The sequence below is a fragment of the Haliotis rufescens genome, unplaced genomic scaffold (genome assembly GCF_023055435.1).
Source record: "Haliotis rufescens isolate VD_foot unplaced genomic scaffold, xgHalRufe1.0.p SCAF_67, whole genome shotgun sequence".
NCBI lineage: Eukaryota > Metazoa > Mollusca > Gastropoda > Lepetellida > Haliotidae > Haliotis > Haliotis rufescens.
Window position 1 is genome coordinate 699862 of NW_025964358.1, and position 25131 is coordinate 724992.

Below are 25131 nucleotides of genomic sequence, written 5' to 3' on the forward strand. Positions count from 1 at the left end.
GTAAAAGGTGACTATGCTTGTCGTAAAAGGCGACTAACGGGATCGGGTGGTCAGGCTCGCTGACTTGGTTGATGCATGTCATCGATCTCAATTGCGTGGATCGATGCTGATGATATCAATCACTGGATTGTCTGGTCCAGACTCGATTATTTACAGACCGCCGTCATATAGCTGGAATATTGCTGAGTGCGGCGTTAAACAACAAACAAACAAACCAACCATTAAGTTGTCATGCCGTGATGTTACTGGAATACTGTTCATAAAAGCGTTAAATCAACTCACTCACTCACTCACCATTGCTTGAACTGCTGCCATTCTGCGCTGGAGAACCAATAACGTTTGTTTGGTTGGTTGGTTGCAGTTTAACGCCGCACTCAGCAATATTCCAGCAATACTCCAGCTATATGACGCCCTTGTCAATAATCGAGTCTGGACCAAACATTCCAGTGATTGATGCCAAGAGCCTCGATCTACGCAATTTGGATACTATGACATGCATCAACCAAGTCAGCAGGCCCGACCAGATAATGCTATGAAATCCCCAAAAAATATTCCAACTTATTTGGTTAAGAAAGGAAAGAAAATAACTGGCTTTAAAAACTTCTACTCCTTCCCTAATGTGAATAGTGGCATGTCGGGAGCCATTCACAGAAGTCATTTATCTTTCACAGTACCTGTCGCTAATCTCTGTCCGCCTCATTTGCATAAGTGAATCCTAATTAGAATTAGCATGGATAATTAGCCCCTGTGCCCATTACCCAGTACAAAATGATGATAACTGCAGGCGATAGTGTTTTCTTATCATACTGTGGCGTACCGAAAACAGTTCCGAACGTGCTGGCTGTCAAGTTTCTGGAGTGTAAACACGTTCTGCGTTCATGTTTGATTTTACATGTTGGGGTTTCTTTAACATTTTCAAAATATGTATACCACTTGCACAAATATTGTTTATTATCATTAAAGTTATTTTGCGATATATTATGACGCCATGAAAATAAGACTTGAATCTTTTTGGGGTAATCAAATTAATCTTTTGACTTGCGCAATGAATTACGTCTGTGTTTTCTCCGAATAAGTCAGAGCTTGTACATCGTTTCATGGCTTTTGCCGGGGATATATCGTATGACGGTGTCGATCGGACAGTGATGAATGCGATTTGTATGGAACGTCTTTGCAGAGACCCCACACAAGCCACAGTTTGGCTCAATACTGGGAACATTACACAATGCCTAATTCTATCTGAAAACATCATGTGTTCGGGATGTTTTGAAATGAAGTTATCCGTGTTATCCGCCTTAGTGGAGTCTGTTTATATGGACATTTGTCTTTATTTGGGGATTTTCGTCAGTACAATGTTCCTTACCGAGCAATAACAATGTGATAATTCAATTTTGGTTATTTCACACTCCAATTTGATGTCATTTCAAATAGCACTTGTTAACAGCTACCAAATTCACAAACATCAACATGAAAATATCAAGTATCTATTCATCTGCAGTATGCTTCAGTATGATCCATTTTGATTGTTTCTTGTTTAACCCCGCCCTCAATCAACTGAAATTAACACACACACCCCTCTCTCGCTCGCTCTCTCTCTCTTGCTACTTGACATGACATTCGTATTCTATTGTATAGTACAACATCCGCTAGAAAAATAGTCGCTACATTATATCTTGTCTTCTCGTGTATACAACAGCAGCTCGTAAAATAGATGCTACATGACATTTTGTTTTCTGTTGTATAGTACAACAGCAGCTCGTAAAATAGATGCTACATGACATTTTGTCTTCTGTTGTAAAGTACAACAGCAGCTCATAAAATAGATGCTACATGACATTTTGTCTTCTATTGTAAAGTACAACAGCAGCTCGTAAAATTGATGCTACATGACATTTTGTTTTCTGTTGTATAGTACAACAGCAGCTCGTAAAATAGATGCTACATGACATGTTGTTGCTAGTACAGTACAACAGCAGCTCGTAAAATAGATGCTACATGACATTTTGTCTTCTGTTGCATAGTACACCAGCAGCTCGTAAAATAGATGCTACATGACATTTTGTCTTCTGTTGCATAGTACAATACCAGCTCGTAAAATAGATGCTACATGACATTTTGTCTTCTGTTGCATAGTACACCAGCAGCTCGTAAAATAGATGCTACATGACATTTTGTCTTCTGTTGCATAGTACACCAGCAGCTCGTAAAATAGATGCTACATGACATTTTGTCTTCTGTTGCATAGTACACCAGCAGCTCGTAAAATAGATGCTACATGACATTTTGTCTTCTGTTGCATAGTACACCAGCAGCTCGTAAAATAGCTGCTACATGACATTTTGTTTTCTCATGTATAGTACACCAGCAGCTCGTTAAAAAGTTGCTACATGACATTTTGTCTTCTCGTCTATATTTCAACAGCAGCTCGTACAATAGATGCTATATGACATTTTGTCTTCTGTTGCATAGTACACCAGCAGCTCGTTAAAAAGTTGCTACATGACATTTTGTCTTCTCGTCTATATTTCAACAGCAGCTCGTACAATAGATGCTATATGACATTTTGTCTTCTGTTGCATAGTACACCAGCAGCTCGTTAAAAAGTTGCTACATGACATTTTGTCTTCTCGTCTATATTTCAACAGCAGCTCGTACAATAGATGCTATATGACATTTTGTCTTCTGTTGCATAGTACACCAGCAGCTTGTAAAATAGATGCTACATGACATTTTCTCTTCTGTTGTATAGTACAATACCAGCTCGTAAAATAGATGCTACATGACATTTTCTCTTCTGTTGTATAGTACAATACCAGCTCGTAAAATAGATGCTACATGACATTTTGTCTTCTGTTGTAAAGTACACCAGCAGCTTGTAAAATAGATGCTACATGACATTTTCTCTTCTGTTGTATAGTACAATACCAGCTCGTAAAATAGATGCTACATGACATTTTGTCTTCTGTTGTAAAGTACAACAGCAGCTCGTAAAATAGATGCTACATGACATTTTGTCTTCTGTTGTAAAGTACACCAGCAGCTCGTTAAATAGTTGCTACATGACATTTTGTCTTCTCGTCTATATTTCAACAGCAGCTCGTACAATAGATGCTATATGACATTTGTCTTCTGTTGAATAGTACAAAATCCGCTAGTAAAATAGTTGCTACATGACAGTTTGCTTCAATGGTATAGTAGAACAGCCGCTATTAAAACAGTTGCAACTAGATGTATATTTCACTTTTTAGGATAACAGCCGCTATTGATACAACTGTAACATTACTACCTATTCCCCCCTCTTGTTAAAAACAATGAGCTCAACACAAATAAAAGTGAGTGGGTTAAATTTAACATCAGACTGGTAGTTATGGAATAAAAAAATATGTCACCATGTAAGAACCATATAAATATGTCAAATATAATTTATCATAACAATACTTTTTATCCGAAGAGAATGAATGCATCAGTGCTTGGGGCCAAGCCAGATACCAACAAATATATCACGCTGACCTAAGGGAGACAACTCTATTGTACTAGGTTATTGAAACACTCGTATATATCCTTGTGCATCACGCTGCAAGGATGGAGCAGTTTGTTAACCGACATCCCTCTCCACTGCATAGGCTGTCGACGGTAGGGCGCCGCATATACATACACTGAAGCATCAACAGTTGCATGATGGCATCTCGTGGCTATACTCGTTCTCATCCATCCAAACATGACCATTTTACATTTGCTTTTCTTAAACCCCTGCCTCACTGGTTTGATTTTAACAAAATCGTTGCATTGACCTTTAGGCTCTTGAGATATAATCATACAAGCAGCTGTCGTAGGTACAAGTACATGTCTGAACCTAATTCAATACTTCGAGTCTATTGATTTTGTGCTGTCGTTGCATACTAGTGTTTCATTTATCAGGTGTCAGGTTTAGGTGACCCGATCCTGTATTCCTTTATGTCGTCATTTATTAAAGTAATAGCGATGTCAGTCCAGACCAATTTTAGAACTTGTTTTGCGGATTATTATGCCAAAAATACCCTATGGCAAGAGAAAAAATGAAAATCAATTTTAAGAATAAACCATAATAGACTAAATCCATTACTGCATTGTGCCTGTTTTGCTTTTTCTTGCGTGTGACACGTGTACGTCTTAAGGTTTCTCGGTTTGGCAGAAAATGATGCTATGATTTCGATTCAGATGATTTCTTTCTTGTAGCAAGCGGGAGACAGCAAAAAACTCAAACGGCAATGTGTAACGGTAACATTTGAAATATGTTACACGATACGAATCTTTTTTGTTATTAATGTTTTGGATCGAAATGGCTAAAACGTGAAAGACGGATCTGTAAAATATGTAATTAAATTGGTTGGCTCATAGCATATTGAATTCTGACCTTCATGTATTGGTTTTGCTCTACCCAATCCCCGACTGGAACCAGCAGCGCAGATTGACAATATGTTGTTAATTTGTTGTGTAGCGATGCATTTAGTAGTATTCCAACTTCCGTGATGACGACAGCCTGTGAGTAATCGAGCCTGGAGCAGACAATCCAGTGACTGATGTCATGAGCAACGATCCACACCACCGAGTCTGCCTACCCGATCTAATAAGTGACGACAAGTACGACAACCCTATGCAGCTGGAGACCTATTCTACCCGGAAAGGGGGGCAGGGGTGGCCCAGTCGTCTTAGGCGCCGCGATTCGCTGTGCAGAGTTGCGTCCCTTGGGCACGCCAGAAACCTATGATTGTGGGTTCGAATCCCGGTTCGCCCCGATTATGTTTCTAGGTTTGTCAGCACCATACCCGTGCTCGTGGGTTTCACCGAAGTGGTAAACGTCTAAGACCCGCCTCACTTCGGGCTCTCCTCCCACATTAAGCTGACACGCCGTGATATGACTGGAATACTGTTAAAAGCGGCGTTAAACTAACTCACCCACACTCTACCCGGAAAGAGTGACGGGCACCATGTTGAGGCAAGATGCTTGTGTGTAAGACCAAATACACCTCAATAATTCACTGCGTGCGACACTTACAATTTAACGGCTTCAGTCATGTTGATGCTCAATTTCCAAAGACGAGATATGTGTGAATTAAAGATGTAAGAATAGCATCCATTTAGAGCAGAATCAACACGGCAGACTGCAAACTATCGATTCAGGACCCAGCACACAATAGGTCTTAGCTACTCATGCTTGCCTTAAATGGCGATTATGCTAGTCGTAAGAGGCGACTAACGGGATCGGGTGATCCCAATTGCGTGGATCTATGCTCATGGTGTCAATCACTAGATTGTCTGGTCCGTACTCGATTATTTACAGACCGCCGTCATATAGCTGGAACATTGCTGAGTGCGGCGTTAAACAACAAACATTCACACTTGTGTATAATCGGCTGTCGGACGTGTCTCGCGCTGAATGAGTGCAACTTGTACCTGCTTACTTAAAAGCCTTAATGCTGTCGCTTGGTTAATGCTTCGTGTTAATAAATCCTTAGACTTCAATTGGTTTATCTTTGTCAATGCGCCTTAATGCAATCGGTCTGTTTATTCCTTTATTTATTTTTACGCGCGTGTATACTCACGTCTGCTCTATAAAACCACTTGACAATACGAGTCGACTCCTCTATGGGCGAGGCGTTACTCAATCGTAATCGCTCGTTAAGCACCGCGATCGTCAGTTAAGCACTATGACAGTAGGTACCTAACAACAAATTCCCAAATTGGTATCGTTCAATAATGTAAAATTACAAAAGAACATTAATTCCCTTCCATTGATGTTTTCTTTGTTTGTTTGTTGTTTAACGCTGCACTCAGCAATATTCCAGCTATGTGACGACAGTCTGTAAATAATCGAGTCTGGACCAGACAATCCAGTGATTGATATCATCAGCATTGAACCACGCATTTAGGATCGATGACATGTTTCAACCAAGTCAGCGAGCCTGACCACCCGATCCCGTTAGTCGCCTCCGACGACAAGCTTAGTCACCTTTTACGGCAAGTATGGGTTGCTGAAGAGTGACCCATTTTATCCTGGATGTTCTTGTGTCTCCACTGATGTACACACCTAAACTAGAAATAAAAGAGACCAATAAAATCTTGTCTACGGAAGCCTTTTGGGGCCATTTGTTATTTTTTTCGGTACTATCTTGACATTTCAAGATACTAAGTTGAAATTTCAAGATACTAAGTTGAAATTTCAAGATACTTTCTTGAAATTTTAAGATACTAAGTTGAAATTTCAAGATAATAAGTTTTTAACATCCTAAGATGTAAAAATACGTTTGAAGTGAATAATCTTGTAATACGAACTTAGTATCTTGGAATTTCAACTTAGTATCTTGAAATTTCAAGATTGTATCGAAAAAAATAGAAAAAAACAAATGGCCCTAAAAGGCTTCCGTACTTATCTGTTTCATATTTAGATTTAGGCATCATCATTCAGAGAGACAAAAATAAACAACCTATCTACAAGACTGTATGACGAAAGGGATGACTTCACATTCTAATTGGCAAATTAATGTCAACAATATTCCAACAGCTCCAGCCTTTGGTGTCTACATTTCAACTGTTGTTTGATCTGGTTTATAACATTCAAGGCCTCAGTAAAGCTTTCAAAACGGTTTATGATAGACATGTGGACATTTCCAAATTTGACTCGCTGACTCTTTTGATGCATGTCATCGATCCCACATTGCGAGGATCGATGCTCATGATATCCATCACTGGATTGTCTGGTCCAGACTCGATTATTTACAGACCGCCGTCATATAGCTGGAATATTGCTGTGTGCGGCGTAAAACAAAAAACCAACCAACCAAATTTACAGACCGCCATCATATGGATGGAATATTGCCGAGTGCGGCGTAAAACAACAAACCAACCAACCAAATTTACAGACCGCCATTATATGGATGGAATATTGCCGAGTGCGGCGTTAAACGACAAACCATCCAACCAAATTTGACAAAAGGGACAACTTTCCACTAGTCAGCTTATTGTCAAGCAATATTCCTAAAGTTCAAGCCTTTGGGGTTTACATTTCAAAGAGGGTCATAACATTCAAGGCCTGAAGTGAAGCATTCAATACGTTTTATGGTAGACACGTTGAGGACATTTCCAAATTTAACGCATCAAAATTACCCCCACATCTCAATTCCCAAATTAGGTAAGTAAAACTGACGGGAAAATCGTTCACACAGCCGATGATGAAACTGGATGAGAGCACCATACTGCGTCTGACATTAGGCTGGATAATCTATTTGGTCGACTGCCTACTTTCTGGTGACATTGTATTGGAGAATCTATTAGACCTTTCGGGTAATTGCTGATGATATTTGACTGGCTACCTATAGAGTCTTTCCCACGTGTGGTTGACCTGTAGTGTTCAGGGCGTTGAAATGTTCCTGGTTCAGCATGAGATACTGATGAACGCTATGTTGCCAAGAGCAGTCCTCGATGATAATGCACTTGGCTTCTCCAAGCCCCAAAATAGCTGATTTTATGAGCGCTTCACTACGGCTCCCGCAAAGGAGGAAATTTTAAAGAAGAAAAGTCACTGTGAGGTTGGTGAGGTGAAATGGGGTTTAACGTCGCGTCCAAGATTATTGCACTTATATAGTGACGTGCATGCACGTGTTTGTGTGTGTGTGTGGCTGCTTGTACTAGTCCGGACTGATGCCGATTTATAGTTCGAGCACAATGAGATACCATGCCGCAGTTTAACATGAATACCCCACTCAGACACAGTATACTCACTCCGAGTCGACCAGTCCTTGTTCTAGCCCCTTAATGCCGAGCGCCAGACAGGGTAAGAACAAGTACTATCTTTTAACGTCTTTTGGTATGACGCGGCTGGGGATAGAACCCCGGACCTTCCGCTCTCCGGGCGGACGCTCTACCAGTAGACCACAAGCCGCAGTGAATGTAGTGGACTGGTTGCTTTATTGTTTTACGCCACACTCAGCATTATTCCAGCTATATGACTGCGGTCTGTAAATAATCGAATCTGGGCGGGGTGAGTTGCGTTTGACGTGTGTTCCTGGCACCGCTAAGAGACCCATAGACTAACGCAGTCTATGAAATCTTTCATCTCACAAAATATTTTCCTCCTAGAACACACACCCCACCCCTCTACATACACATTTTGGACCTCTCCCTTTTAAAATTGCTGGATCCGTCCTTGGATCAGAACTAAGAAAAGCCGGATTAGGCTTGATCTTCATCAACCCTTGCTTGTCGTGGGAGGTGACTAAATCGATCGGGTGGTCAGACTCGCTGACCTGGTCAATGCATGTCATCGTATCCCCATTTGCCTTGACCGATGCACATGATATCAATCACTGGATTGTCTGGTCCAGACCCCTGAACGTCATGTGCGTAAAATATTGCTGAGTGCGGCGTTTAACAACAAACAATAATACAAAAAACAAAAAAACAAACAGCGAATGGTGGCGCATCGGACGAATTGGTCCACACTGCCCCAGTAGTTGCATGCTATTTCTTTCTTTCACTGTACACGCAATGCTCTAGAATTAAAAAATCACCGGAAATGCTCACCCAGACGTATTGTTTGTTAGTTTGTTTGTTGTTTTACGCCGCACACAGCAATATTCTAGCTATATGACGGCGGTCTGTCAGACAATCCAGTGATTGACATCATAAGCATCGATCCACGCAATTGGTTGATTGATTTTTTTTTTTTTAACGCCGCACTAAGCAATATTCATGCTATATGACGGCGGTCTGTAAATAATCGAGTCTGGACCAGACTATCCAGTTATTGACATCTTGAGCATCGATCCACGCAATTGGGATCGATGACATGCATCAACCACGATCCCGTTAGTCGCCTTTTACGACAAGCATAGTCGCTTTTTACGGCAAACATGGGTTGCTGAAGACCTATTCTACCCCGGATCTTCACGGGTCTCCACGCAACTGGGATACGATGATATGCATCAACCAAGTCGGCGAGCCTGACCAACCATATGCATCAACCAAGTCGGCGAGCCTGTCCACCCGATCCCGTTAGTCGCCTTTTACGACAAGCATAGTCGCCTTTTACGGCAAACATGGGTTGCGGAAAACCAATTCTACCCCGAATCTTCACGGGTCTCCACGCAACTGGGATACGATGATATGCATCAACCAAGTAGGCGAGCCTGACCAACCATATGCATCAACCAAGTCGGCGAGCCTGACCAATCATATGCATCAACCAAGTCAGAGAGCCTGACCACCCGATCCCGTTAGTCGCCTCTTACGACATGCATAGTCGCCTTTTGCGGCAAGCATGTGTTGCTGAAGACCTATTTTAACTCGGTTCTTCATGGGTCCACCCAGACGTAACCAATGCTGATGTGTGACGCTCAATCGGCATTCAATAAAGAACTGCCTCAACAAATACATGCATTAACGTGTATTAGTAGCAACACTAGCTGTACTCACAACACATAGACACATTGCGCAATGCTAGACGTGCACTGCCAGTGTATGAATTGTATGAGTACACGAACAATTAGGAGTGTTATGACCATTCAGCTAGGGTAGCTGTATTGTTACTGAAAGTGTTGTTAGTCACATTGGGCAAATGCATGGCATAAATGTGCTTACTGTTTAGGTATCGTGACTTTACATGTTGTAAGACACTCCGATTAGGTTTCTAGGTTTGTCAGCACCATACCCATGCTCGTTGGTTTCACCGAAGTAGTAAACGCCTGAGGCCTGCATCAATTCGGGCTCTCCTCCAACATCAAGCTGACACGCCGTGATATAACTGGAATACTGTTCAATGTAGCGGTTTTTTTGTTTTTTCGCTGTTTAACGCCACACTCAGCAATATTCAAGCTTTATGACGGCTTAAAGCGTCGTTAGAAGCGGCGTTAAAAGCGGCATCAACCCAACTCAATCAGATATTGTTAGAAGACAATGTGAATTTGAAATGTGCAGTGACATGAATATAAAATCTACAGTAAACTACGGTTATAACGAACACGCTTAAAACGAACTGACGGATATAACAAACTAACTTTTTAGTCCCGACTATTTGCTGTAGTTATGCTGTATATATGCTTATAACGAACTACGGCCATAACGAACTAAAATTAGTAGTCCCTTTGAGTTCGTTATAACCGTAGTTTACTGTATATCTAGTTTGTTGGTTTTCCCGTCAATATTCCAGCTACATGATGGCTCTATACTGCCAGCCCAATGAGATACCATGCCGCAGTTTTAACATCGACACCCCACTCAGACACAGTATATTGACACCGAGTATAATGACTTGTTTTAAACCCTAAATGCTGAGCACCCACTTTTAACATTTATTTATATGACGCGGTCGTGATTGGAACAACATTTCGCTCTCCAGGAGTAGTGGTTTCAAACTATTGCATGTAATTATTGTGCATGTAGTGTAAAAGTATCGATCTACCATTCAATCAATACAGTTGATTTCAAAGACACATTTATGACCACGTGGAAATGCTATTAAAATTCACATTTCAATAGACACATAATTCAATTTAAGTTCCCTAACAATTCCATAGCCCATACATATAAACGACAATGGAATGTGTGTGTATTTTCACAAAGGCACGGCAGTGGCCCAAGATTAACTTGTCCTTGACGTCTAATGTTCAGTGTATCACGTGTCATCAGAGCTCTTGGCTGGCTAAAAGTTTTGGCAGGCCAGACGGGGAGCAGCTTCTCAAAGGTAAGGTTCTGTCGCTGGTCGCTTTGACCACTTTCTACACAACATGTTGGAAATATTATACAATTTGTTGCATATATGTGAAGTTGTTCATTTTATAAATATATGCCGTGCTCCGCTAAAGACACATCTAGATAGCATGTTCAATGTAAAGTTCATGAACTGAAACCAAAAATAGGGTATACCTATTTTGGTCGTTAGTCAAGATCTGAAGAGACCATTTTGCAAGGATGTTTTAAGGATGTCCACACTCGTTTCACCCAGAATGTTGTTCTAGCAACTAATGAGTAGGATGACAAAACTATATAGCCACTGTGACTAGAAATTCTCCCTCAAGCATATGTGCGTTCATTTACTGTGTGTATTGGGTAGACTTTGAAGAAATGTTCAGTTTTAGCTGAATGTGGCAGAAGTCACAGGTTTGTTCATTCCATTTAAGAGTTAACGAGTAATATACTGGTTTAAGCTTTTGGAACTGTCAGAGAATAGATACCAAACACAATGTCATACCATGTTGTGTAATTTAGATCATGTTGGCAGGAAAACGTGGGTTTACCATGTTAACATAGTAAATCTGTTTAGGTTTGGATTTGTCTGGGAATCCCAGGGAGTCGGTAATAAAACAGCTGTCTTAAACAAATTTCACTCAAGAATAAATGATTGTTATGTACAGTCTATCTTCTCTGACATTCAAAAAGCTGTTCTTCTCTCAATATGTATTCCAATATCAAGCATTCCTTTTGTATAGAACCCTATTTGTTAAATATGAAATCCAAAAATTCACGGCACAGAATCACCGTTTTACGTTTTGTTGAATAGCCTTTACAGAAAAATACTGGAAGATGGGAATGAACTCCCAGACAATTTCGGTTTTGTGAAATGTGTGGCAATAATATTGTTGAAGATGAATTTCATTTTACATATGAATGTCCAGCATATCACGACCTGGGCCATAAATACTGCATTAATTTAGCTGCATTGTCATCACCTGTCAGCTCTAATGAACTGTTCTGACTACATTAGAGATGCATTAGCATTACGCTCTTTTGCAAGGATGTTTTAAGGATGTCCACACTCGTTTCACCCAGAATGTTGTTCTAGCAACTAATGAGTAGGATGACAAAACTATATAGCCACTGTGACTAGAAATTCTCCCTCAAGCATATGTGCGTTCATTTACTGTGTGTATTGGGTAGACTTTGAAGAAATGTTCAGTTTTAGCTGAATGTGGCAGAAGTCACAGGTTTGTTCATTCCATTTAAGAGTTAACGAGTAATATACTGGTTTAAGCTTTTGGAACTGTCAGAGAATAGATACCAAACACAATGTCATACCATGTTGTGTAATTTAGATCATGTTGGCAGGAAAACGTGGGTTTACCATGTTAACATAGTAAATCTGTTTAGGTTTGGATTTGTCTGGGAATCCCAGGGAGTCGGTAATAAAACAGCTGTCTTAAACAAATTTCACTCAAGAATAAATGATTGTTATGTACAGTCTATCTTCTCTGACATTCAAAAAGCTGTTCTTCTCTCAATATGTATTCCAATATCAAGCATTCCTTTTGTATAGAACCCTATTTGTTAAATATGAAATCCAAAAATTCACGGCACAGAATCACCGTTTTACGTTTTGTTGAATAGCCTTTACAGAAAAATACTGGAAGATGGGAATGAACTCCCAGACAATTTCGGTTTTGTGAAATGTGTGGCAATAATATTGTTGAAGATGAATTTCATTTTACATATGAATGTCCAGCATATCACGACCTGGGCCATAAATACTGCATTAATTTAGCTGCATTGTCATCACCTGTCAGCTCTAATGAACTGTTCTGACTACATTAGAGATGCATTAGCATTACGCTCTTCGTGCCTATGACAAACACATGTTTTGCATGTTTGATCACCCCGTGCTTTAATTAATGTTCATTTCAATTTGTACGTGGGCCTTAGGCCTTGTACGAAATAAAATTGATTGATTGTTTATCACTGTAATGTCTGCCCCTGGCTTGATAATTTTGAACATTGCTGATTTACGCGTTAAAAGAAAGAAGATATAAGTTAAATGTACATTGCCGTTGCATCGTTAATATGTAAGACACTCTGCTTCAGTTTCTACAGTTTTGTTTCTGTTCATAGCTTGTATGGACACATCGAGACAAGAACAAAGACACGATGGATATTGACGAGGATCACAAGGGTAAGTATGTCAGTTAACCTAGGAAATGTCATTATATCATCATTTGAAAGTTTTAAGTCCATTTCTGAAGAGGTCCAATTTTGTATAGGGCTAGAATTCATCACCATACAGTGCTAAACGCCATAAAGTGGAGAGCGATCCGTAAGTAATAATTTAATCAGAACATGTCGATTAAACGTCTGACTATTATAATGTTCTGCATCCGCTGTAAATATATCTTCAGTAACCGATATGGACAGTACTAAATCAATGACTATCCCTATTTCCACAGGGTCAGACACAAATCTGCATACTGCCGGTGGAGAAGAGAAGGTGGACCTTAAGCTTGAAAGCTTGCCACAGTACCAAGCTACTCACAGTTCAGCGGGTTCAAATACCAACCCTAAAATTGCCGGTGGAGAAGAGAAGGTGGGCCTTAACCTTGAAAGCTGGCCACAGTACCAAGCTACACACAGTTCGGCGGGTTCAAAGACCACTGCCAGTGGAGAGGAGAAGATGGACCTTAAACTGGAAAGCTGGCCACAGTACCAAGCTACTCACAGTTCTGCGGGATCAAAGACCACTGCAGGTGAAGAAGAGAAGATGGACCTTAAACTTGAAATCTTGTCACAGAACCAAGCTACACACAGTTCTGCGGGTTCAAAGACCACTGCCGGTGGAGAAGAGAAGATGGACCTTAAACTAGAAAGCTTGTCACAGAACCAAGCTACTCACAGTTCGGCGGGATCAAAGACCACTGCCGGTGAAGAAGAGAAGGTGGACCTTAAACTTGAAAGCGTGCCACAGTACCAAGCTACTCACAGTTCAGCGGGTTCAAATACCAACCTTAAAACTGCCGGTGGAGAAGAGAAGGTGGGCCTTAACCTTGAAAGCTGGCCACAGTACCAAGCTACACACAGTTCGGCGGGCTCAAAGACCACTGCCGGTCGAGAAGAGAAGGTGGACGTTATACTGGAAAGCTGGCCACAGTACCAAGCTACTCAGAGTTCGGCGGGTTCAAAGACCACTGCCGGTGGAGAGGAGAAGATGGACCTTCAACTAGAAAGCTTGTCACAGAACCAAGCTACTCACAGTTCGGCGGGATCAAAGACTACTGCCGGTGGAGAAGAGAAAGTGGACCTTAAACTGGAAAGCTTGCCACAGTACCAACCTACTCACAGTTCGGCGGGTTCAAAGACCACTGCCGGTGGAGAAGAGAAGATGGACCTTAAACTGGAAAGCTTGTCACAGAACCAAGCTACTCACAGTTCAGCGGGATCAAAGATCACTACCGGTGGAGAAGATAAGATGGACCTTACACTGGAAAGCTTGTCACAGAACCAAGCTACTAACAGTTCAGCGGGATCAAAGACCACTGCCGGTGGAGAAGAGAAGGTGGGCCTTCAACTGAGAAGCTTGTCACAGAACCAAGCTACTCACAGTTCAGCGGGATCAAAGACCACTGCCGGTGGAGAAGAGAAGATGGACCTTACACTGGAAAGCTTGTCACAGAACCAAGCTACTCACAGTTCAGCGGGATCAAAGACCACTGCCGGTGAAGAAGAGAAGATGGACCTTAAACTGGAAAGCTTGTCACAGAACCAAGCTACACACAGTTCTGCGGGATCAAAGACCACTGCCGGTGGAGAAGAGAAGGTGGACCTTCAACTGAGAAGCTTGTCACAGAACCAAGCTACTCACAGTTCGGCGAGATCAAAGACCAACCTCAACACTACCGGTGGAGAAGAGAAGATGGACCTTAAACTGGACAGCTTGTCACAGAACCAAGCTACTCACAGTTCGGCGGGATCAAAGACCAACCTCCACACTACCGGTGGAGAAGAGAAAATGGACCATAAACTGGATACCTTGTCACAGGGCCAAGCTACTCACAGTTCAGCGGGATCAAAGACTACTGTCGGTGGAGAAGAGAAGATGGACCTTAAACTGGAAAGCTTGTCACAGAACCAAGCTACTCACAGTTCGGCGGGATCAAAGACCACTGCCGGTGGAGAAGAGAAGGTGGATCTTAAACTGAGAAGCTTGTCACAAAACCAAGCTACTCACAGTTCAGCGGGATCAAAGACCACTGCCGGTGGAGAAGAGAAGATGGACCTTAAACGGGAAAGCTTGTCACAGAACCAAGCTACTCACAGTTCGGCGAGATCAAAGACCAACCTCCACACTACCGCAGGAGAAGAGAAAATGGACCTTAAACTGGAAACCTTGTCACAGGGCCAAGCTACTCACAGTTCGGCGGGATCAAAGACTACTGTCGGTGGAGACGAGAAGATGGACCTTAAACTGGAAAGCTTGTCACAGAACCAAGCTACTCACATTTCGGCGGGATCAAAGACTACTGTCGGTGGAGAAGAGAAGATGGACCTTAAACTGGAAAGCTTGTCACAGAACCAAGCTACTCACAGTTCGGCGAGATCAAAGACCAACCTCCACACTACCGGTGGAGAAGAGAAAATGGACCTTAAACTGGAAACCTTGTCACAGGGTCAAGCTACTCACAGTTCGGCGGGATCAAAGACTACTGTCGGTGGAGAAGAGAAGATGGACCTTAAACTGGAAAGCTTGTCACAGAACCAAGCTACTCACAGTTCAGCGGGATCAAAGACCAACCTCCACACTACCGGTGGAGAAGAGAAAATGGACCCTAAACTGGAAACCTTGTCACAGGGCCAAGCTACTCACAGTTCGGCGGGATCAAAGACTACTGTCGGTGGAGAAGAGAAGATGGACCTTACACTGGAAAGCTTGTCACAGAACCAAGCTACTCGCGGTTCGGCGGGATCAGAGACCACTGCCGTTGGAGAAGAGAAGGTGGACCTTAAACTGAGAAGCTTGTCACAGAACCAAGCTACTCACAGTTCAGCGGGATCAAAGACCACTGCCGGTGGAGAAGAGAAGATGGACCTTAAACAGGGAAGCTTGTCACAGAACCAAGCTACTCACAGTTCGGCGAGATCAAAGACCAACCTCCACACTACCGGTGGAGAAGAGAAAATGGACCCTAAACTGGAAACCTTGTCACAGGGCCAAGCTACTCACAGTTCGGCGGGATCAAAGACTACTGTCGGTGGAGAAGAGAAGATGGACCTTAAACTGGGAAGCTTGTCACAGAACCAAGCTTCTCACATTTCGGCGGGATCAAAGACCACTGCCGGTGGAGAAGAGAAGGTGGACCTTAAACTGAGAAACTTTTCACAGAACCAAGCTACTCACAGTTCAGCGGGATCAAATACCAAGCTCCACACTGCCCATGGAGAAGAGGAGATGGGCCTTAAAATGGAAAGCTTGTCACAGCACAAGGCTACTCACAGTTCGGCGGGGTCTGATACCAACCTTCACACTGCAGGTGGTGAAGAGAAGATGGACCTTAAACTGGAAAGCTTATCACCGACCAAAGCTACTCACAGTTCGGCGGGATCAAAGACCACTGCCGGTGGAGAAGAGAAGATGGACCTTAAACTGGAAAGCTTGTCACAGAACCAAGCAACTCACAGTTCGGCGGGTACAAAGACCAATGTCGGTGGAGTAGAGAAGGTGGACCTTAAATTGGAAAGCTTGTCACAGAACCAAGCTACTCACAGTTCAGCGGGATCAAAGACAACTACCGGTGGAGAAGAGAAGGTGGACCTTAAATTGGAAAGCTTGTCACAGAACCAAGCTACTCACAGTTCAGCGGGATCAAAGACCACTGCCGGTGGAGAAGAGAAGGTGGACCTTAAACTGGAAAGCTTGTCACCGAACAAAGCTACTCATAGTTCGGCGGGATCAAAGACCACTGCCGGTGGAGAAGAGAAGATGGACCTTAAACTGGAAAGCTTGTCACAGAACCAAGCTACTCACAGTTCGGCGGGATCAATGACCACTGCAGGTGGAGAAGAGAAGATGGACCTTAAACTGAGAAGCTTGTCACAGAACCAAGCTACTCACAGTTCGGCGGGATCAAAGACCACTGCCGGTGGAGAAGAGAAGACGGACCTTAAATTGGAAACCTTGTCAGCGGAGAAAGCTACTCACAGTTCCACGGGATCAAATACCAACCTCCACACTGCCGATGGAGAAGAGAAGACGGACCTTAAATTGGAAAGCTTGTCACCGAAGAAAGCTACTCACAGTTTAGCGGGATCAAAGACCACTGCCGGTGGAGAAGTGAAGATGGACCTTAAACTGGAAAGCTTGTCACCGAAGGAAGCTACTCACAGTTCAGCGGGATCAAATACCAACCTCCACACTGCCGGTGGAGAAGAAAAGATGGAATTTGCACTTGAAGGCTCATCACAGGAAAATGATAACATTCTAGGGCACGGCAGGATGACACCTCTGATGGAAGCGGCTGCAGCTGGCAATTTGGGTGTTCTGATTTTGCTTCTGGGGAGGGGAGGTGATGTATCCCTAGCTGATGCTGATGGTAACAATACCCTTCATCACGCCTGCATCGGGGGCCACCTGGACGTGGTGAAGCGTGTTCTCATCCAGGGCACAGTGGACATCAACAAGAGAGGCAAATGGGGTAGAACACCAATCATGTTGGCAGCAAAGGAAGGACACAAGAATGTGTTTTACTATTTAAAGGAAAAAAGTGATTTGACACTATTGAGTGACCATGGAGACAACATCCTTCATTTGGCTTGTTTAGGAGGAAATATATCAATTGCAAGATATATCCTGTCCAAAGATATTGCAGACATCAATGTAAAAGGAAGGTACGGGAGGACACCTCTGATGAAAGCAGCATGGGGAGGAAAGGTGGAAGTGTTTAAAGAAATACGGAAAAGAGGAGGAGACGAGTCTCTCGTTGATGAGCACGGCTCAAACGTCCTACACATTGCCTGTCATAAAGACAATGTGGCAATGGTGACGTATATCCTCTCAGAAAACATCGCTGGCATCAACAGTAGAGGAAAGCTGGGACGGACACCAGTGATGATTGCAGCAACAAATGGTCAAAAGAAAGTCTTTCATTTACTTGTGAAGGAAGGAGGAGATTTACTTCTCCTTGATGATAACCATGATAATATTCTACATATGGCCTGTCTTGGAGGTAGTGAGGACATCGTGAAGTATATCGTCTCTGGCAGGATGCAGAATATCCTATCACAAGGGAATATCAATGTTCATAGCAGAGGGATGAACAGGAGGACACCATTGATGGCTGCTGCAGAGGGAGGTCATACTGGAGCGTTTAACCTTCTTGTTGGCAAAGGCGTTAATTTGTCTGCACGGGACAATTTGGGGAAGAACATTTTTCATGCAGCGTGTCTTGGAGGAAATGAAAATATGGTCAAATATATAATTTCTTGTTGCTTCGTGGATATCGGTTCTACTCCAAACAATGACAGATTAGCTCTGATGCTGGCTGCAGAGAAGCAGCGTCGACAAGTGTTTCATCTGTTACGGGAAATCCAAACTCCTGATTTCAAACATGTGGATAAAGACTTAAACAACATCCTTCATGTTGCTTGTATTGGTGGGGATGTGGCAATTGTGAAGTATCTTCTTTCAGAGAATATGGACATCAACATTAGAGGCCACCATAGCAGGACACCTCTCATGATCGCTACAGAGTATGGGCATAGAGACATATTTGACTTACTGGTCATTGAGGGGGCAGATGTGTCACTTGAAGATGACGAGGGCAACACGCTCCTTCATGTCGCTTGTGTTGGGGGACATTTGGACATGGTGAAATATATCTTCTCTCGGGACTACATCAACAGCGACATATCGAGCAGAGGCGAGCGTGGTCAAACACCTGTGATGTTGGCAGCCAGGTGTGGACACAAGGCAATGTTTTATTTCCTTGTATGTAAAGGAGCATCTCTTTCCTTCAAAGACATTGATGATAACAACATCCTCCAAGTGGCATGTATTGGGGGGCATGTGAAAATGGTGGAATGTTTGCTCTCAAATGACATTGTCGACATCAACGAGCTCAGACAAGATGGAACATCAGCGTTGATGCTGGCAGTCCAACATGGACACAGAGATGTTATTGACTTGCTTAAGAGTTCAGGAGCTGAATAGAGGCTAAAACACTTTCCATCATCTAAGCATGTGAAGTACTTTTATTGCATGATTGGACTGAAGACATAGGACTGTGCAGTGCATGTGCACTATATATAATTGTGATATTTGCCAGGAATATAAATATTGGGGCTGGTTATTTAAGTAGTGCAATACAAACACTTTCGGACACTCCATGTTTTCAGTGATATGATCTCACTGTGTTTTCATTAATCGTCAAGCACAAGCAGGTATGACACCCGGAGCTTTCAGTGACAGACACGCGGAGTGGATGATTGTCTCCATGATTTATATGGATATGGATTGTGAAAGGGACTTCTCATCAGATGGTACGACACTTCACAACCAGAACATTCAAGTGTTTTACATTTTTCGTAAATTTGTTTCGACCGCCTACGTGGTCTAGTGGTAGAGCGTCCGCTCGGAGAGCGAAAGGCCCGGGGTTCGATCCCCACCCGGATCAAAGCAAAAGACGTTAAAAGATGGTACTTGTTGTTACCCTGTCTTGCGCTCGGCATTAAGGGGCTAAAACAAGGACTGGTCGGCTCGGAGTCAGTATACTGTGTCTGAGTGGGGTATCCATGTTAAACTACGGCATGGTATCTCAGTGTGCTAGCCCTATAAATCGGCATCAGTCCGGACTAGTACAAGCAGCCACACACACACGAGCATGCACGTCGCTATATAAGTGCAATAATCTTAGACGCGACGTTAAACCCGATTTCACCTCACCTCACCTTAAATTTGTTTCATCAAGGTTACAACATTCAAAGCCTTGGTAATGTTTGATATATGTTATATGATATACTTATCCAAATTTGGTTCATCAAAGGCGAAAATGATGTCCGAGACAATTCGCTATTTTGACTTGTACCATGTGATCCTGTTTGTTCGGGTGAACACTTGACTTGCCTTTTCATGTATCACCTGGTACCATCACTAATTTGAAAGATATGCATAAACACATTCTTATGACAAAGGACAATGGGCACACACACACACACACATAGACACACACACACACTATATATATATATATATATATATATATATATATATATATATATATATATATATATATAGTGTGTGTGTGTGTGTGTGTGTGTGTGTGTGTGTGTGTGTGTGCACACTTATGTTTTGTCACATTCAGTGCTACAGTGTACATTTGTACATATGTTTGACCCTAGAATTCCTAGTTTATTCTTTTATCAAATGGCACCTCTTTTGCCTTAGACCATGCAACTAAATTGTCTATACAAGACAAATGAGGGTTGTTTATTAGTAGGCTACATCACGCGGGAAACAGAATTGTGAAATGTTCAGGTCGCGCCATCTTGGACACGGATATGAGCTAAGCCAAGTATTGTGTGTTGAGGTCCGTAAACGAGTTGGCATTCAAAAACAGACGAGCCATGTTCTCCTGATGAATGCCGAGTTTCATTCAGCATCGGCCCCAATACTTCATTGTTCCATGCAGCATGTAAGGGGTTAATTGCTTCATGTTGATCGACGTGCTTTCGTGGCTTCCTGAAGCATTGTCTTCATTCCTTAATTCGCCATAGGCTGTAATTACATAATGCTTCATCCAACATCGAGGACAGTGCACTGGATTCATTGCCTCATGCAGCATCATTGATTGATCTTTCCCCCTTTCTTCCCCTTGTTTATTGTATTCCCATGTTGGCTACAGACAGGTCCTGCCACATTCCAGTACATTGAGATTTAATAACGAAAAACATAGATTCAATTCAAAAGGGTAGCATTACTTACTATTTTTAAAGAACATGTGATGTCTTCTCATTTATTAGGGTTTCGTGATATTAGTTCCTAATAAATCTGAATTTTTCAACATTGTTAAAGTTTTCTGTTCCATCTTAATAAAACTTTGACTCTTCACACGTACGTGATTGAGCATATAGGTAGCACCAAACTCGTTATCTCAATATTCGTGTTTACGTATCTACGGGGAGACCCCAATCCATCCATGCATCCCTCATCACAGGACGTTTTATTCCGAGTGTCCCTGTTTGCCGTTTTTCGAATAGCTACATGTGATGTGATCGAATCCAATCTATATTATGATAACATGCACTAGGTGATGGTTTCCACGTCTTGCGTTTAGAAGAGACGTGTATTGTGAAATAAATAACTCCCACAAATACTATCACTGACGTTCCCCAAGTCTGTCCATTTCCAAAGGACCCGTGAAGATTCCGGGGTAGAATAGGTCTTCAGCAACCCTTACTCACCGTAAAAGGCGACTATGCTTGTCGTAAAAGGCGACTAACGGGATCGGGTGGTTAGGCTCGCTGACTTGTTTGATACATGTCATCGATCCCATTTGCGTGGATCGATGCTCATGATGTCAATCACTGGATTGTCTGGTCCAGACTCGATTATTTACAGACCGCCGTCATATAGCTGGAATATTGCTTAGTGTGGCGTTAAACAACAAACCAACCAACCAACCAACCATTTCCAAAGGTCACAGAACCCTGCCTATTTTACTGACTTGTTACAGCTGAACAATTTGCTCAAGTGAATTTGGTGGATATACCTCTACGACACCACGCTATGTCCACTACATATTTCTCTATATTAGCCAATCCCTTAAAATCCTACATAAAAACGGCTATTGTTAAAATGATTTTTTTTTTCATTTTATGCAACTAAAACACTATTCCTACATGATTCTTAGATTAATAGGACAATTTGATGCATTTAATGTTCACCGGTCCTGTTAAGATGTGGATAAATACTTTCATAATTCCTGATCACTTTCATGTTTGAAGGAATCCTCAACTTTTCTGTCTGCAGTTATGTCAGTATGTAAAGGGATATTGTGGAAAGGATATGGTGTAATACTATGCTGACTACACGAATAGGGTAGGAAAACGCTGACTGACACAGAAGATTATAGAATGCTGCCATTCACAAATGGAGTGTTCATTGTAAGTCACAATCGTAACGTGATTCTAATCAGGTTTTTTTGTTAAATTACGACTATGTCTTGTGAAAATGGGCGCTCAGACATTCCACGGGCATAGACAGCTGTAACCGGCGACGCGACTCCAGACAGCTGTGTGTTGTTTTGTTTGGAAAGGCAGACATGCTGACCTTTTGACATTTTCAATGAAACCTCTTCCTTTGAATTTCTATGCCAGATACAAAGGCGGCAGTGGGAGAGGACATATACGTCTGTGCAAGCTTGGAGGGAAAACCTTTTTGTTGTTGTCCAACGCCGCACTCAGCAATATTCTAGTTACATCGCGGCGCCTCCAGGTGGTCGGGACGTGGGGTAGACTAAACAGCGGTTAGTATCATGAGAGTCCCACGCCGTGTCGAACTTCCTATCCCGTTAAGGAAATACTCATCTCACCCTCGTCACAAAGGGGTATAACATATTTAAAGACGGAAAGGACAGAATGCTCGCATTTAACATACGAATACAGTGATCATCTGAATAATACTAATAAATAATAATAATAATAATAAAATAATAATTAAAGATGCAAGCAGCAATGGCGGGCTCCAAGTAACACTGTGCCCAAACGTCAATGTTCGAATCCTGAAAGGGTTTCCTTGAACCAAATCCGTCAAATGTAGGCACCACTTGCAGGGTATCGTCGCAAGGAAATTGGCGTGTGCCAGGGTGTCCAGGTCTGTTCTAAAACCATTTCCGACCTCGAACATGTTCGAATCCATAAAGGGTTTGCTTGTACCAACTCTGTCAAAAGATGTCACCGGAAATCGCCGCTACGAAATTGGCGTGTTCCAGGGGTGTCCCAAGTATTGATCAAATATTACCACCAAGCGGTGTTACTTTTAGCATACAACCAATAACAATAAATGAGATGCATATGGCACACTAACTTCATGTAAACTTGCAATAGTTTCTGTGGAGAACCTTACGACATATGATCTTTAAAGCAAAATTTCGTTGAAAAAAATGATCAAAATCAAAATTCAATACGGCCGTAACTAAACATGAATTCCCAAATCGAATATTTAAGTTTGATGTGTTATGCACGGAGACAATTATCAGAAAGTTTGAAAGCATTTCATGGAGTGGACTCGGAGTTGTTTGCGTTTAAAGACAGGTACCCCCAAAACACTGTGGAAACCTCAAATCCAAAATGGCTGCCAAACCACGTGACCAATGACCAAAGTCGAAGGACAAAAAATGAGGTACATATAGCACACTAACTTCATATAAAACTATCAATAGTTTCTGTGGAGAACCTCACAAGATATGATATTTATAGTAAAATTTCGATGACAAAAAATGATCAAAATCAAAATCAAATATAGCCGCAACTAAAAAAGATATCTAAAATCGGCTATTAACGTTTGATGTGTTGTGTATGGAGACCATTCTCAGAAAGTTTGAAAGCATTTCATGCAGTGGACTCAAAGTTGTTTGCATTTGAAGACAGGTACCCAAAAAACACTGTAAAAACCTTGAATCCAATATGGCTGCCAAACCACGTGACCAATGACCAAAGTCAAAGAACAAAAAATGTCAAGCAGATCAAGCAGCAGATACATGCAATGTTTCAAAGTAATCGGATAAGCGGTTGCGGAGCAATAGGGTGAAATACATCTTCAAAATATTGTGTTCTTTTAGTTATCTGCCCTCGGCCTTTAGGCCTATGGCCTAGGGTTTTGGGCGGGCACTAGTACCCACCGGTCCACATACACACACAAAACTTGAACAAAATCGAGCCAGTGGTTATTTTTCTAGCTCTGGTACAAAAATTGGCGGAATAATAATAATATTAAATCAAACGCTAACACTGGGACTCTTCAGCCTTTCGGCTTGGTGACTCTTTAACACGCTGTAACTTCTTTGTCAGTTGGGCTCCAGTCAAACGGATTATCGTTCTGCGTTCGTCCGAGCCCCGGGTTCCTGTCGCATTGCTGAGATAAAGTGCTTAACCTGTTTCCCACCTCGTTCATATATCCTCAAAGGGTTTACCTGTACCCACGCCGTCAAATGTAAAGAACCTCTCGTGAGACATTACTACTACTAACTTGACATGTGCCTGGGTGCCCCAATTTCCAACTTCGACCATGTTCGAATCCTCAAATGGTTTGTTAACACCAACGCCATCAAATGTAAGGAACCGCTTGCGAGACATCACCACATGTGTCCCAGTGTGTTCTTAACCCATGTTTGACTTCGACCGTGTTCGAATCCGCATATGGTTTGCTTGTACCAACTCCGTCAAAAGATGGTCACCGTTTTCAGGACATTGCCGCTACCAAATTGGCGTGTGCCACAGTTTCCCAGAGTGTACTTAACCCATTTCCGACCTCCATATTCTAATCCGTAAATGGTTTGCTTTTAACAACACCGCCAAAAATAAGGTACCATAGCAAATGGCAATTGAAAAATTAAGAACCAAGTCAGCGATACTGACCACCCGATCCGATTAGTCGCCTCCTGTGACAAGCATACATGTAGTTGCCTCTTGAGACAAGCATCGGTTGGAAAAGGCCAATTCTAACCCTGATCGTCAAAGATAGTACACATAATACTGAGGAAGACTGTGGAGAACGCTTGGGTATCTGCAAAGCCAGTGAATGGGGGTTTATGGAAGATTTATGAGGCGCTTTTTAAGTATTTGTACTCAAGTCTCACATTTTACTAAAATCAAATAATACCACCAAGCGGTGGTGCTTTCAGTATGCAACCCAGAAAAAAAATAGGTACATTTTGTATCAAAACTTCATGCAAATTTTCAATAGTTTCTGTTAAGACCCTTATAAGATATGATCTTTAAAGTAAAATTTGGGTGAAAAAGATTATCAAAATCAAAATCAAATATGGCCGCAACTAAAAAAGATATCCAAAATCGGCCATTAACGTTTGATGTGTTATGTATGGAGACCATTCTCAGAAAGTTTGAAAGCATTTCATGCAGTGGACTCAAAGTTGTTTGCATTTGAAGACAGGTACCCAAAAAACACTGTAAAAACCTTGAATCCAATATGGCTGCCAAACCACGTGACCAATGACCAAAGTCAAAGAACAAAAAATGTCAAGCAGCTCAAGTAGCAGATACATGCAAGGTTTCAAAGTAATCAAATAAGCAATTGCGGAGCAATAGGGCGAAATACATCTTCAAAAGATTCTGTTCTTTTAGTTATCTGCCCTTGGCCCTTCGGCCTACGGCCTGGGTTTTTGGCGG

General features: G+C 42.1%; 1 protein-coding gene across 1 annotated transcript; it reads left to right on the plus strand.

Annotated features, from left to right (window-relative positions):
• The first annotated feature begins 10658 nt into the window (after window positions 1-10658).
• On the plus strand, window positions 10659-19399 carry LOC124110682 (mucin-22-like). The gene is made up of 3 exons (XM_046470023.2): window positions 10659-10717; window positions 12856-12916; window positions 13188-19399. The coding sequence occupies exons 2-3, from the start codon at window positions 12892-12894 to the stop codon at window positions 18935-18937; spliced, it is 5775 nt and encodes a 1924-aa protein (XP_046325979.2). The 5' UTR covers window positions 10659-10717; window positions 12856-12891; the 3' UTR covers window positions 18938-19399.
• The last annotated feature ends 5732 nt before the right edge of the window (window positions 19400-25131 follow it).